Here is a 13354-nt window from a genome sequence, read left to right as displayed (position 1 = left end):
AGAGTTTTAAATGGATTCAGTTAGTGTGACTCAAATGCTACGCTTTGTGGGTGGAGAAGGTCCCAGAGCACCAAAGTTGACACAGTCCACTCTTCTGGGTGGGGATGCCATGGAGGAGCTACACCAGGACCTCCACACCCCATGTAAACCACAGAACCCTATTCCACAATGTCATGGAGTTTGACTTACAGCAGGATGGGGGAAGGAGGCTGGGTTTCTGGTGTGTTCCAGGCCTAGAGAAGAGTTCAGTAGCAGAAAAGATGGTGCCATCATTGCGACTTTGGAAATGGAAGCGAGGAATGCAGACTCAGGCTAATCTGGGCTCTTTCCTTCTTTTCATCATCACCAATCCTAAAAGTTTTACAGGTCAAACCAGGCTTTGATGGCATCTGTGCAACCAGGGTTGTCCATATTCTGGCCCCTCTTGTGGCCTTTGTACTCTGTTTGATCACACACCCTGCAACACATTCTGTATTGTCCTGCAAGCCTCCACAACATACCCTCCACTGACTTCCCATCATCAAACTTGTCCCCAAAAGACCAGGGTGGATAGTTTTCACAGGGAAGTCCAAAATCTCTTCCACGTTGAAGCAGTGCTCTCATCCTTGTGGTCTGGTGCTTCACTATCAAGCTTAGCTCATCAAAGGCCAACCAAGAAGCCTCCTTTCCTATCCTGATGTTATACAGCCATGGACGCTCGTACCAGGTTTTGAGAAGAACTCAGTTCCACCAGCTTATGGTCATTGTCCATGCCCAAATGGTGTTTCCATCTGCTTGGGTGGCGATCAGGCATTTGATAGTTTAGTGTTGTTTTTTTTTTTTTCAATTAAAAATATCTCCAACAATAATAATTTTCCTTTATTACTGCTGTAAGCCAGCATTTTCCCTGTTATATGATTAAATCATCCATACCTGGTAACAATAATCACTAGTTACTTAGAGCTTGTTCACTTATTAATCTTGCATTATCAGTGGAGGTGGTCTCTACATAGAATAATGGAGACATGGTTTCAGGCTTTGTGCGAGGTGGGGACAACTGAAATTTGTATTTTGTCCAATTCTGGACTGGTTTGGTAGAAGTTTTGGGCTAACTTTGCAGATGGTGAGATTGGGAAGCGTCAAGGAGACATTACAGAAAATTAATAATGGCAATAAATTAATTAATGTCAAAATACCTCATCAAAGCTAATATTCTTGTGGCATTTTCGTATCACTCTTCACTGTTCTCAATGGAAAACAAGAAGAAGCACCCAGGAACATTGCAAATCAGTTGTAAGAAAATCTGCAGTTGTAGCTAGCGATTTCAAATTCACACAGTCCCTTGGTCACACAGACACACCTGGTAATATGATGCTCCCTCTGCCTGCATGCCACATGCTCAAAACATGCAAAGGAAAGGTCACACACGGTGAGTGAAATTCAGCCTTTCACACACACAGCCCAAGTAAATGGGCTTCACCCTAGTCTGATCACTGAATATAGTGCAAGCAGTTAGACAGAGGACTATAGTATTAGGTTAATAAAAAGCTTGGTGAAGAACAAAAAAAAACAAAAAACCTTGCTGCCCCAAGGGAATTGAAGTTGTATGCTGTGGTGCACATGGTGTATGCCTGCCTGCAACTATGAAAAAAACTGTTCCTATGGTGCTTCCTGTAACTAGTCAGAAAAGAGACAAGCAATGAGGCAGATATTGGGGGAAGGATTTAGACTTCCCTTTCCTTTTCATATCCCCCACCATGGTGGCTTTGAGTGGCAAATATGCTTAACTGAAGAGTCCTTACTTTAAAAATTAAATTAAAAATATTTGTTTCCATGGGAGACACAGGTCAAGCACAAGTATTGTAATTAAAGTCTCAATTCCGTCATTGGTTGAGGCAGACTACTTTTTCAGTGTTATGAATGTTAGCTAGCTTTCATGGTTGTGAAATAAAAAGAAATAGAAGCCACATTTGTGGTTTATGGATGCTAATTGCTGCTGCATTTAGGTGTGTGAAAGGGGGCGGTTAAAAGGCTGGAGTGAGACAGGAGAGGCTGACAAACCCTCGCTTAGGCGCTCACTGAGGTTCCAGTGGTGCTGTTTAGCACACGCACTTATCTGCTTGAAAAGGAAGTGCCGTTTTTTATCAGAATATTACATCTCCCAAGCCTAGATCGAGCCCTGCCGCTCATGGGACTCAGGGGTTATCTCACAACATCAGCAGTACTTTGCTGCAGAAGTTCACTTAACAGGGGATTTCTGTAAGTGTTAAAACCAGGCAAGGAGTCTGTACTGGTTAACTGTGTCAAGTCTGTGAGCTTTGATAGCTATGTATGAACTGCAAGTTACATCTCCCCAATGTTATCAACAAAAGATTCACTCTACTTTGTTTTAACTGCAGTACTGTACTGTCAACAAAAAGCAATACTGCCAAACATTTTTAAATGACATCAACAAAAATTAATCAGTTTCATTACAATTTGTTTATGAATGACATACAGTTGCAGATTGTGTTGTACTGGGCACTTATAACAGGGCCCAATGTAATTAGGAATTAGAGGTATGAAAACTCAGTAATCTTGATTGCCTTAGCCAGAAATGTTCAGCCATTTCCTTAGTCTGTTTAATCCATTATCCTTACCTAGGAAAAAGAGACTAAATTTCTTTTGAGGTATGTGACTATCATATCTGGTCAGAGAAGGCAAAGCCAAGGAGAAAAAAGGTACATACTATTATTCAATAGATTCTGGAATTTTTTTCCAGTAACATTTTTAGTTCTTATGGTAAATATATTCTGTACTCACTTTTCTATGTTCACACTGTATGTATCCCATAGATCCATACAATACAACTGAGAAATTAAAACAGGGATACTTATTGTTTCTTTTTGTAATGAAATGAAATCTAGACCAGGGGACCTATTTTTTCCCATGCAGTATACAACACAGGAGAGGTGAAGATGAGAGAATGGCCCTGGAAATCAGATCACACGTCACATTAGATAAGAATCAGTTTACAGAAACATGGGCTAGTAGAGATATCAATTAAGAGAACTCATACTTTATCCCCGACCTATTTATGTGGCAAAAAAGAACGAGTTTAATAATGTTTGAGTCACTGGAAAGATGCTGGAATACAGAAATTAACCCGGAGGGGTCAAAACTAGATTAAAGTGCAAAAATAATTAATGGATTATATTATTGCAACAAAGTAACTCTGGAGGAAGCATTTCTGGGAAGCATTTGTGATCTAAAAATCTAGCTTCAAAACCTGATTCACCTTTCATTCTTCCAAAATAGATAAATTAAGTTTCATGCAGTTTAATCTGTTTGGGTCTTTTGGGCAATACATTAAAAATGAAGGTCCTGTCTTCTCTGCATGTTCATTAAATTTCCACTGGTACTTTGCCTTGCCTTTTTGGGCCAAAATTTCCCCCCTCTTTACACATATGGTGTACTGGCTGCTAAACTCCACACAAGAGTGATTCCTCAATCCTGTATATTGTGCATAATTTTGAAAACATTTTGGAATCAAATTTGCTACATAAATGTCAGTTAGTATTATCAAATGCTATTGGAATAAAGGACATTTGAAAATCTATTTGAGAGTGATTAGCAAGATTGTACTTTAAACATTTCAGATTTTGAAATGCATTTTAAAAACCAGATGACCAAAGAAAGTCAAGCCTGACTGATTACATTAGTAATATGTCTCTTAGTATAACCTTTAAACACTAACGAATGAAATTATCAGAATTTAGCATGTAACTTCTTTCAGTCTGACTGTTATGTCCAGATGTTTTCTGATTCAACTGTCTTACTGAAGTGTGATTTAACGGTTGTGATTGTATCTGGCTTTCTGGACTTTAGGAATTGTAGTTTTAGAAAATGTCTTCTATGAGTGATGTTATCTAAATAGTAACAGAAGAAAACTCAGAGTTTAATCTTTTTTCTTTTCTTTTTTTTTAAGAAAGGGAGATTTTAAAGGACACTAAAGTTCAGAAAACCAGTGCCAGAAAATCTTGTAAATTAAGCAATATTGGCATAGACAGGATTTGAATGGGAGAGCTCAAGATAAAATTCAGGCACTGCAGGTGATGCAGTACGAAGTGGTGTTCTCTCTGAGTCAATAGTAAACTCATATCCCCAAATAATGCCTGATGTTCTAGTCAAATTCCATCCAGGATGATTACATTCCGCTTCCCTAAATTCCTACTGCAGCATTAGTTGGATATAATATATAGTTGCCATCTTTCAGTCCAAAGTTGATAGCACTTCGCTTTGGACAATGTAATTCCTATATAGATAGTTCATTCAGTAAAATTTGGTAAAGTGGTTTGGGATCTTTCTGAATGAAAGCACTATAAAGTGTAAGACCATTATTAAAGGGCAGACAATTGATAATACACGAAAGCTAACAGACAGTACTCTTTATAATATTTGGGCATAGGATCCTTCATGAAATTATAGGTCTCCACAGGGGGAAAAAATCATTATGTTAGTCTTTGATTAAAAAGCTCTAAGAAACTGAGGGTTAGGATTAACTCTGAATTTCCTGGCTCACTTGATTTTACAGCATAATTCTTATGATGTTTTATTTTGTTGTAATTAATTATATTTTAAGATACATCAGGTTCTATTTTGATGATAGGAGGACAGTTATTAAAAGGGAAATTGTTATAGATAGACGTTAAATATACAAATGCTAGGAAGAGTATTCCTGATTTTTCTACTATTTGACATGCTGTATTTCAGTCTGATTTGCTTCTATTTTTGTCTGAAGTCTGAATAAAAATAAAGAGACTAATTAGCATAGAACATGCATTCCACAGAGAGGAATTATGAAAGTTTCTCTCCTATTTTTAGAAGTGAAATTTCTACCAGGTGCACACTACATTGGCTCATTTAGATATCACCCTTGAAATGTGCTGTATACAGTGTATAAGTTAAATGGGTGTTTATTTCCTTATCACCGTAAAATGTAGATGGTGAATTATAGTTGCAACAGACAAAAATAATATGACAGTAATAGAGGACAATAGAGCCAGATACTCACTGAAGTCAATGAAGCTTTGCTGATTTACACCAGATGAGGATCTGACCTATAGATTCATAGAATCATGGAATATCAGGGTTGGAAGGGACCTCAGGAGATCATCTAGTCCAACCTCCTGCTCAAAGCAGGACCAATTCCCAACTAAATCATCCCAGCCAGGGCTTTGTCAAGCCTGACCTTAAAAACCTCTAAGGAAGGAGATTCCACCACCTCGCTAGGGAACCCATTCCAGTGCTTCACCACCCTCCTACTGAAAAAGTTTTTCCTAATATCCAACCTAAACCTCCCCCACTGCAACTTGAGACTATTACTCCTTGTTCTGTCATTTGGTACCACTGAGAACAGTCTAGATCCATCCTCTTTGGAACCCCTTTTCAGGTAGCTGAAAGCAGCTATCAAATCCCCCCTCATTCTTCTCTTCTGCAGACTAAACAATCCCAGTTCCCTCAGCCGCTCCTCGTAAGTCATGTGCTCCAGCCCCCTAATAATTTTTGTTGCCCTCCACTGGACTCTTTCCAATTTTTCCACATCCTTCTTGTAGTGTGGGGCCCAAAACTGGACACAGGACTCGAGATGAGGCCTCACCAATATCGGATAGAGGGGAATGATCATGTCCCTCGATCTGCTGGCAATGCCCCTACTTATACAGCCCAAAATGCCATTAGCCTTCTTGGCAACAAGAGCACACTGTTGACTCATATCCAGATTAAATAATTATTTCGATAAGACAAAATCTCAGGCACACTGGCTCAATGCTTGGAACACCTATGGACAGTGAAGCAAAGGTGGCTTTGTGCTGGTCCACCCAGTCCCTGGTGCAATGTAGTGCAGCCCCAACCTGCTGGTAAGCACATTGTCTTGTAATGGGGCTATAAGACCTACCGGAATTGCCAGAGTACAGTGAGTTCCAGCCATGCCTATTCTATCCCTAGGGCAGAAGGGGACATGGTTGGAGTCAACTGCTGGGGAATCATGAGTTTTGAAATTAAATGGACAATCAGGTGGAGAAATAGAGAAAGGTCGCAGCTCTGACATGGTCTGGAGTAATGGAGAAGGGCTGGCTCAGAGGACTGGTATTAGGCAGTGGAACCCTTTTACTTCTACTTGCCCGTGAATCCAGTCCAGATTAGTAGAGCTCATCTGATGGTTGTTCAGGGGACTATGAAATGACTTGAGAATATAATTTCAGTGCCTAGTGGACAAATGATCTTCTCACAAAAATCACCACAGTTATCATTAATTGGCCTTATCACCATTTTCAGCAGAGAAGCCTCAAAGTCTGACTGGGCCAGGAGGACTTGAATTCCATTCTCATCCTTACAGTTGATACCTGCAGCCACATTGACATAATGGTGTGATGGAAAGATCCTCTGCATCTGTTTGTGTGGTCCCAGTCCTGTACCAGGCATAACTGTGTTGGTCAGAGATATGATGAGGTGTGATTTGTGACCGACATAGCTGTGTCGCAAAATCCCTTAGATTCAGTAAAACCAGCAAAAGTGTAGTTTTACTGGTAAAAGCTTCATCCACACTAGGAGCACTTTACAAGTATATGTATTTTCTAAATGGACAACTTACCCTAAATGCTCAATTACTGATGGACAATCTACACTCATTCCTATATCTGCTTTCTACAACCAACTCACTGTACAACGTTTCATAAGTGATGTACCCAAATACTTGGATGCTAATATTTAAACTGTATTGTTAAATTTATTCACCTAAATTTGGATTATTGCTGATTATGCACTATATGTATCTTATGACTTTTAAACAAACTTTGTATTTGTGGATAATCTAAGCACTATACCCAGATGTACAGACACTCTTTTCTTAACCTGTGTATTATATAATTTTTAACATGAACTTTAATAAAACTTTTATATCTATACTGACAAAGTGCTTGTAGTTTAGACCTGGCCTAAATTGCAAGCTGCCTGCCTGGCACCTTTCTCCAGTACTAAATATACTGAAAAATATGTTTGTAATCTTTATTGAAATTTTCAAAAAAGTGTTAAATTATATGTTCATTAAATCTTAAGAAAACATAGAACGGAAAGGAAAGAAGTAATTTATCTAAGGTTTTGTAATTGGATGAACTGTGTGCATCTCCTCAAGTATTTGATTATGGATTTTTCTTCTTTGTTTACCCTTTCACTCGATATTATTGAAAATGGTTGCCATGTGATAGAATTACAGTATGTCCACATTGCATTATGTCCATTGCGTAGGGATTCCTGAGCTTTTCATAGACATCCAGGATTGTGAATTCTCTTTAATATGTAAACTCTTCTGACTTCTTCAGTTTTGTGGCATACAACTGTGCTATTCTGCCAGCATAGGGTAGAAAATCTCACTTTCTGTGAGGTGGCAAAGCGCAGTTTTAGTACCTCACAATTCTCTCTTGTACTCACAATTCTAGGAACAGTTTGTGGAGACATTTGCATACTGTATGTAACAATTCATCAGTTAATATCAGTCAGATACAGGTAGTCACAAAACATTCTAATCCTTCTATATATATATATACTTAAATATATATAGAGAGAGAGACTTCCTTTTTGTTCTTTAGTTCTCCAAGCTTCTGAATCCTATGAACAGCTGTCAAAATCTGGTAAACTATCTAGATGCTTTCACAATTTGTTTAATTGGATAGTTAGGAAATGGCATACAAGAAAAGCTTTTTCTTTTCTTTTCTTTTCTTTTTGTTTTTAAGTCTGGCTGAACATCTGTAGCATTAGGGGCTCATTATCTCAGAATTGGCATAGCAAATCAGTAGCATCATTAAAATGCCACATTAAGATGATTAAGTTTCTTTGTTATCCATTTGACTTTTTGCATGTGTTGAGGATTTCATTATTATGACCCCACTTCTCGTACAATACTTGAGCAACATCACCCTGTTGTGCTGTTGCCTTTAATGGCTTCTGATTCTTAATCTTTCTGTCTTCGGTAACATCAGTAACAAACTTTGCTCAGTAACAGCACAAAACTTACATTCTTTTCCCTGTGTTTGATGTCAAGGAATTGGATTAAGCATGGCAATTGAGGGCTGTTCCCCTGAGAATTCTTCTTAGAGAGTATAGTCAAGACAACACACTCTTTTTTCTTAATTATTTGCTGTTATTGACTTTTTATTATTATTCTTTCATTTACAGAGCATACATATGCAGCGTTTCTGTGGTGACTCAGTCTAATGTTGCCATCACAGCTTTATATTTTGGATCTTTTCCAGAACCCATTGTTTTTACAGTGTTTCAGGTGAAACAAAAATATTACTCTGGAGTATGTCTTTCATCTCGTAATCATCACCCCAGGAAATGAAACCATGTGCATCAGCCCTAATGTATCACACCACCACTTTGTTGTGTAAAATCTACCAGATCCTTTCTGCTGTGTGTATTGTCTTCAGGAGGGGCCCCAAGAATGTAGTTACCCAGGCCAGGACAGATTACTTAATTCATCTCTATTAACCTCTTCACTTTCCTGAACGCGGAAGGGGCAATATGTATTTCAGTGAGCCCTTTGAGAATATCCTCATCTTTCCTCACTTTAATTCTCCTCCCCCATTCTGTGCATTCTCCTTTTGGCTGAGGACTAGATTGGACATTCTCTGGAACCTGTCAAAATCTCTCTTTAAGCAACATGAAGCATCCCCTCCCAACCACCAGTGTTATGCTTCCTTAGGGCTTCCTATGCCTGCCAGCTTGCAAAGCAAAAAGGCCAGGACTAGAAATTGAATTTGTCTCCTGCATGGCAATGCAGACCTCTACTACCACTTGATCAATTATTGACCTACTTTTCCTAGGCCATTTCTTTTCCTTGGGAAAATGGCATAAATATTGCCACTTGTTCTCTTCTCTTCTCCTATCACAAGCACACTGAGGGACTTTGGTAGTACTACTTTCCCCTTAATTATGGCCAACATCTTAAGGTCACATTTCTATTCCAACATTCACTCAAAATGAAATAACTCTTCCCTAATAGGTTCTGCTTTCTGCTATCTTTTAGTTGTCAGTAGCTGCAATTTTCCGTTGAGGTTCTTTTAACGCCTACATGCAAACTGAAAAGCACTCAAGCTTTGGTGGGATATCACCGACAGCTGGAGTGGTAGTGATGATTTAGGGGGGAGGGCCTTGATCAGAACTCAGGTGCATCCTTCTCATTTATCATCAGAAAACAAAAACATTGCAAACAGTGTGCAATAAGGAAAAAGCAAAACAGTTATTTTCCATGGTGGAACCGTAAGATATTGCCCAAACTATACCAGTCTGCATCATCTATCCCAGTGGAAATCAGGGACAAAACACATGTATATTATATACACGAACATTGGCATATTTCTCTAAAGAGTAAAAAGATGTGAACCATGAACTTGTGGTGGGAAACAAAGGATAAAACTGTAGAGAAGTCTTCTACATCAGAGGTTAAGACCAGTTCTGTTCCCCTAAGCAGCTGCATTTAATACAGATGACAGGTAAAACATTAATTAGTAAGTGGAAATTTAAATGTATTTCTGAAGGTATCAGCAAGGTGCAGCTGCAGTGTGCACTTTCTTTTAACACACTGTACAGGACCTGATGAATTATTTTGTAAGAATTGTCTTCTTTTATTAAAAAATAAATCTGTGTGGAAAAGAGTTTTGTTTAACATTCCCCCCAACAACTAGCAGTAAGTATTGTGCAAAGTTATACAACTAGAGGCTACATTAACTTTTGCTTGAGCCCTGTCTGCTCTGGAGAATCCCCCACTTGGGGGCATGGGAATGGGCAGCAATAGCTTCAAGCAAGGAAACCCCGTCAATGTTGTGACTCCAAAAGAGATGCACTGTCCAGGAGATAGATAGGGAGGCAGGATTACTCCTGAAACAGATAAGGCGAAATAAGGTACCTGTGTGGATGAACCTCTGGTGGACCATTACCCAAGACCGGTCTGAATCCTTGGGTGATCTGTGGGCTCTGAGTGCCAACCTCCCTGCACATAGAGAGGAAAGGGGAAAGAAACACACTTCCTGCTGAAAGAATCATCTAAGGGAAAAACTGAGGGAGACCTGGAATTTTCCTCACGACCAGGACCCTCACAACAACTTGCTCCCCGCTCTCCCCCACACCTTTAAGCCAGAAGTAAGGACACAGGCAGAAAATTGCACCCTAGTGAGAAAGGGTTATATTCTTAGACAAAAGCATATTTGGTGCCCATATAAATGCCTGAGCTCACTGAAAGTCTTCAGGACATAGGAGTATTTTTCTTCCATAGTTTAGCTGAGAAGTTTGACTTCATGAAAGGGTTTATTGCTTGGTTTTTATTTTTTCACTTTTTTTTTTTTATGCTATCACTTCATTTTCACTGGCACCAATTGTTTTTTCTCTGTATCTGATGTGGTTTCTTTATCAGATCCAGAGATAATGCAGTTTTGATAGTCCATGTTCTACACATTAGAGAAAGGGCACACACCTTGCTTAGCAGGAAAGCCATATTTAACTGTCTAACCCTCATTTCTGGAAAGGTGCAGGTGGCCAGGAGTGCAATACTTTCAAACAGGAAATTACATATTTTATCTCTAAGAGAATGGTCAGTCTCCTCATGTTTTTACTCCTGGAGCATCATCTCCCGAGTGAGGGGTTATTATTTGCAAATGGCCAACTACTTACTACACCACTGTCCCATCTTGCCAGTAGGGTCATTTTCTAACCAAAACTAGCCACCCAGAAAAAATGGGAACTCAAAGGATCAGGAGCCTATCCAGGGACATTTAGGAGAAGGAGGCCAAGTATGGCCTAGCAATAGGGCAGTATGCTGATATTTAGGGATACCTGAATTCTTTGTCAGACACGTGCTATATGACTGTGGGCAAATATCTTGGGGAGGAATTTGACCTCTGAGATCTCTTTGCAGTTTTAATGGAAATTAATGGATGCTTCTAAAAGCTTTTGAGATCATTGGATAAAAGTTGCTATTTGAAGTGATAATTAGTGAAAATCCTGATGAGGATTGTTGAGAAGGGGTCTCGCCTCACACTACAATATAGGAACAGCAGAATTGCATACTGGATCACACCTGTGGTCCACCTAGTCAAGTGGCAAGCACCAAATGCTTCAGAGGAAGGGGCAAGATTCCCCTGTATTCTTGGCCTCAATGACACTCTGAGGCAATAATTTCTATAATCTAATTATGTATTATGTGAACAAATATTTTCTTTTATATACTGTACAGTATGTATAATGTAATAACAATTTGATATATAGCGTATCATGTATTTATATAGCTTAGAAGTAAAATATCCCCAAATATAATTAATATATATAACTTTTGTAAAGGTAATTTCTTTAAGATCATCACTATAAATGCAAGATCCACGAGGACTGATGTCTTAACTGTATTTAATTATTGTTGTGGATTTACGTCAAACATGCAGAGTTATTTTAAACATTTTTATATTAAATTAGCTGATGTGGATTTGTTTTAGAGAGACATTATAGCTTCTAACATAATTTTTCATTTTGTGCTTTATTGTTCACCTGCAGATGACTTGGTTAAAGTGAAGGGTGAATACAGTGAAAGAGAAGAGAGTGCTTTGAATTCAGAGCCTATGGAAAATACAGAAGAATCTGAAATACCTTACAGCTATCCAAGAGAATATAATGAATATGAGAGCATTAAACTGGAGAGACATTCTGGTTCATATGACAACATCAGGCCAACTAGTGGAAAGATGAACTGCGATGTCTGTGGATTAGCCTGCATTAGCCTCAATGTCTTGATGGTCCACAAGCGTAGCCACACTGGTAAATATCTGTATATTATCCTTAAAAGAGCTACATTTTGATAGCATATGATTTGAGTGTGGTCTAGTGATTAAAAGGGTAGCGAGAATCACAGCTCTTTGTTCCATTCCTGAACCTGCAAATATGACCTTGGGCAAGTCACTTAATCTTTCTGTGCCTCTCTTTACCCATCTGCCTAATGAGTACAATCGTATTTACATATCGCATCGGGGTTGAATGTTTGTAAAAGCATGTTTGTGAAGTGTTTTGAGAATTTTGGATGAAAGGCACTAGCACTTCGTCATGTAAATACTTCTTAGTCAGTCAAAAACCAGGAGTCAAGCTGCTTTGCTGGTTGCGGCATCTTGCTGGTATGTCATGCTTCTCCTTATACCATACCTTAATACGAAGTCAACTATCATAATAGGTACAGACTGGGAAGAATTAAAAATATTTTTTTCCCTGCAAATTCTCAACATATTAGAATCAACTTCCTCAAGAAAATTTATTTCCAGTCAACAGAAAAGCTATACATTTGGAATATTTCTCATAAACGGTCACATTGTGCCAAATTCTGCCCCCAGCTTCACAAGTAACTTTACACTGAGGTTAACAGGAGTGGTGTGTGTGTCCCAGGGCAGAATTTGATCCAGTATCTCATTCTTTCCTCCTCCAACAAGGAAAGGGTGAGGGGCTGGAGGTGATATCCATATAAATATTTAATGTCCTTTTTTTTCAATGTCATTTTAAGGTGAACGGCCATTCCAGTGTAATCAGTGCGGAGCGTCCTTTACTCAGAAGGGTAACCTCCTCCGCCACATTAAACTACATACAGGGGAAAAACCTTTTAAATGTCATCTTTGCAGCTATGCCTGCCAAAGGAGAGATGCACTAACAGGTCACTTAAGGACACATTCTGGTAAGTGACTACAGAGACACTTAGGTGTTGTAAATGTGTGTCACTAGGACATCAGTTGTGGAAAATAGAAAGGGTTAATCAATAAGGTTTAATCTGCCAATCGGATTCTGGAAACCTAACAATTTGCAATGACCTCTAATTCTATATATGGTACATTCCATATAGGGGCTCAGTTCTGCTCTTTGCTGCACGGATGTGCTAGTGAGGAAAAAGGCTGTAGGAAGCCTTTCTTTCAGGAGAGAATACTATGAGAGAGAGACCCAGTTACTCCACTTGTTTGCACTGCATAACATCTAGGTATGGCCTCTCCGTTAGGAGATGTGGCCATGCCATCAGACTCTCAGTTTTTATAGTTGCAGTAAACTATACTCCAGTAGGGCTTTCTCTCATTCTTGTCTATTAGAGCTATCCTGTCCTGGATCATCAGAATGGCCCCGGGAGAATACCCAGGGCTGGTGTCACTCAACTACCAAATAAGACTTGCCCTTTTTAGTGCCTTTCATCTGAATATCTTAAAGAGTTTAACAAATGTTAATCACTTTTTTCAACATCCCATTAACATATTATATCCATTTTACAGATTGGGAAATGGAGGCACAAAGCTCGGGGTGACTTGTCCCAACACTGCAAGTCACTCAG

The 13354-nt window shown here is 39.0% G+C and overlaps 1 protein-coding gene across 1 annotated transcript in view; it reads left to right on the top strand.

Moving 5' to 3' along the window:
• The window catches only part of IKZF3 (IKAROS family zinc finger 3), a 52130-nt gene that overhangs the window by 16255 nt on the left and 22521 nt on the right, over positions 1–13354 (top strand). Inside the window, exons 4-5 of the mRNA XM_054014043.1 lie at positions 11557–11817; positions 12548–12715. Of these exons, the coding sequence (XP_053870018.1) occupies positions 11557–11817; positions 12548–12715 (429 nt within the window). The remainder of the gene's footprint in view (positions 1–11556; positions 11818–12547; positions 12716–13354) is intronic.

The sequence above is a fragment of the Malaclemys terrapin genome, chromosome 25, assembly GCF_027887155.1.
Source record: "Malaclemys terrapin pileata isolate rMalTer1 chromosome 25, rMalTer1.hap1, whole genome shotgun sequence".
In the NCBI taxonomy this organism is placed as follows: domain Eukaryota; kingdom Metazoa; phylum Chordata; order Testudines; family Emydidae; genus Malaclemys; species Malaclemys terrapin.
This window is presented reverse-complemented; position numbering and strand designations above follow the sequence as displayed.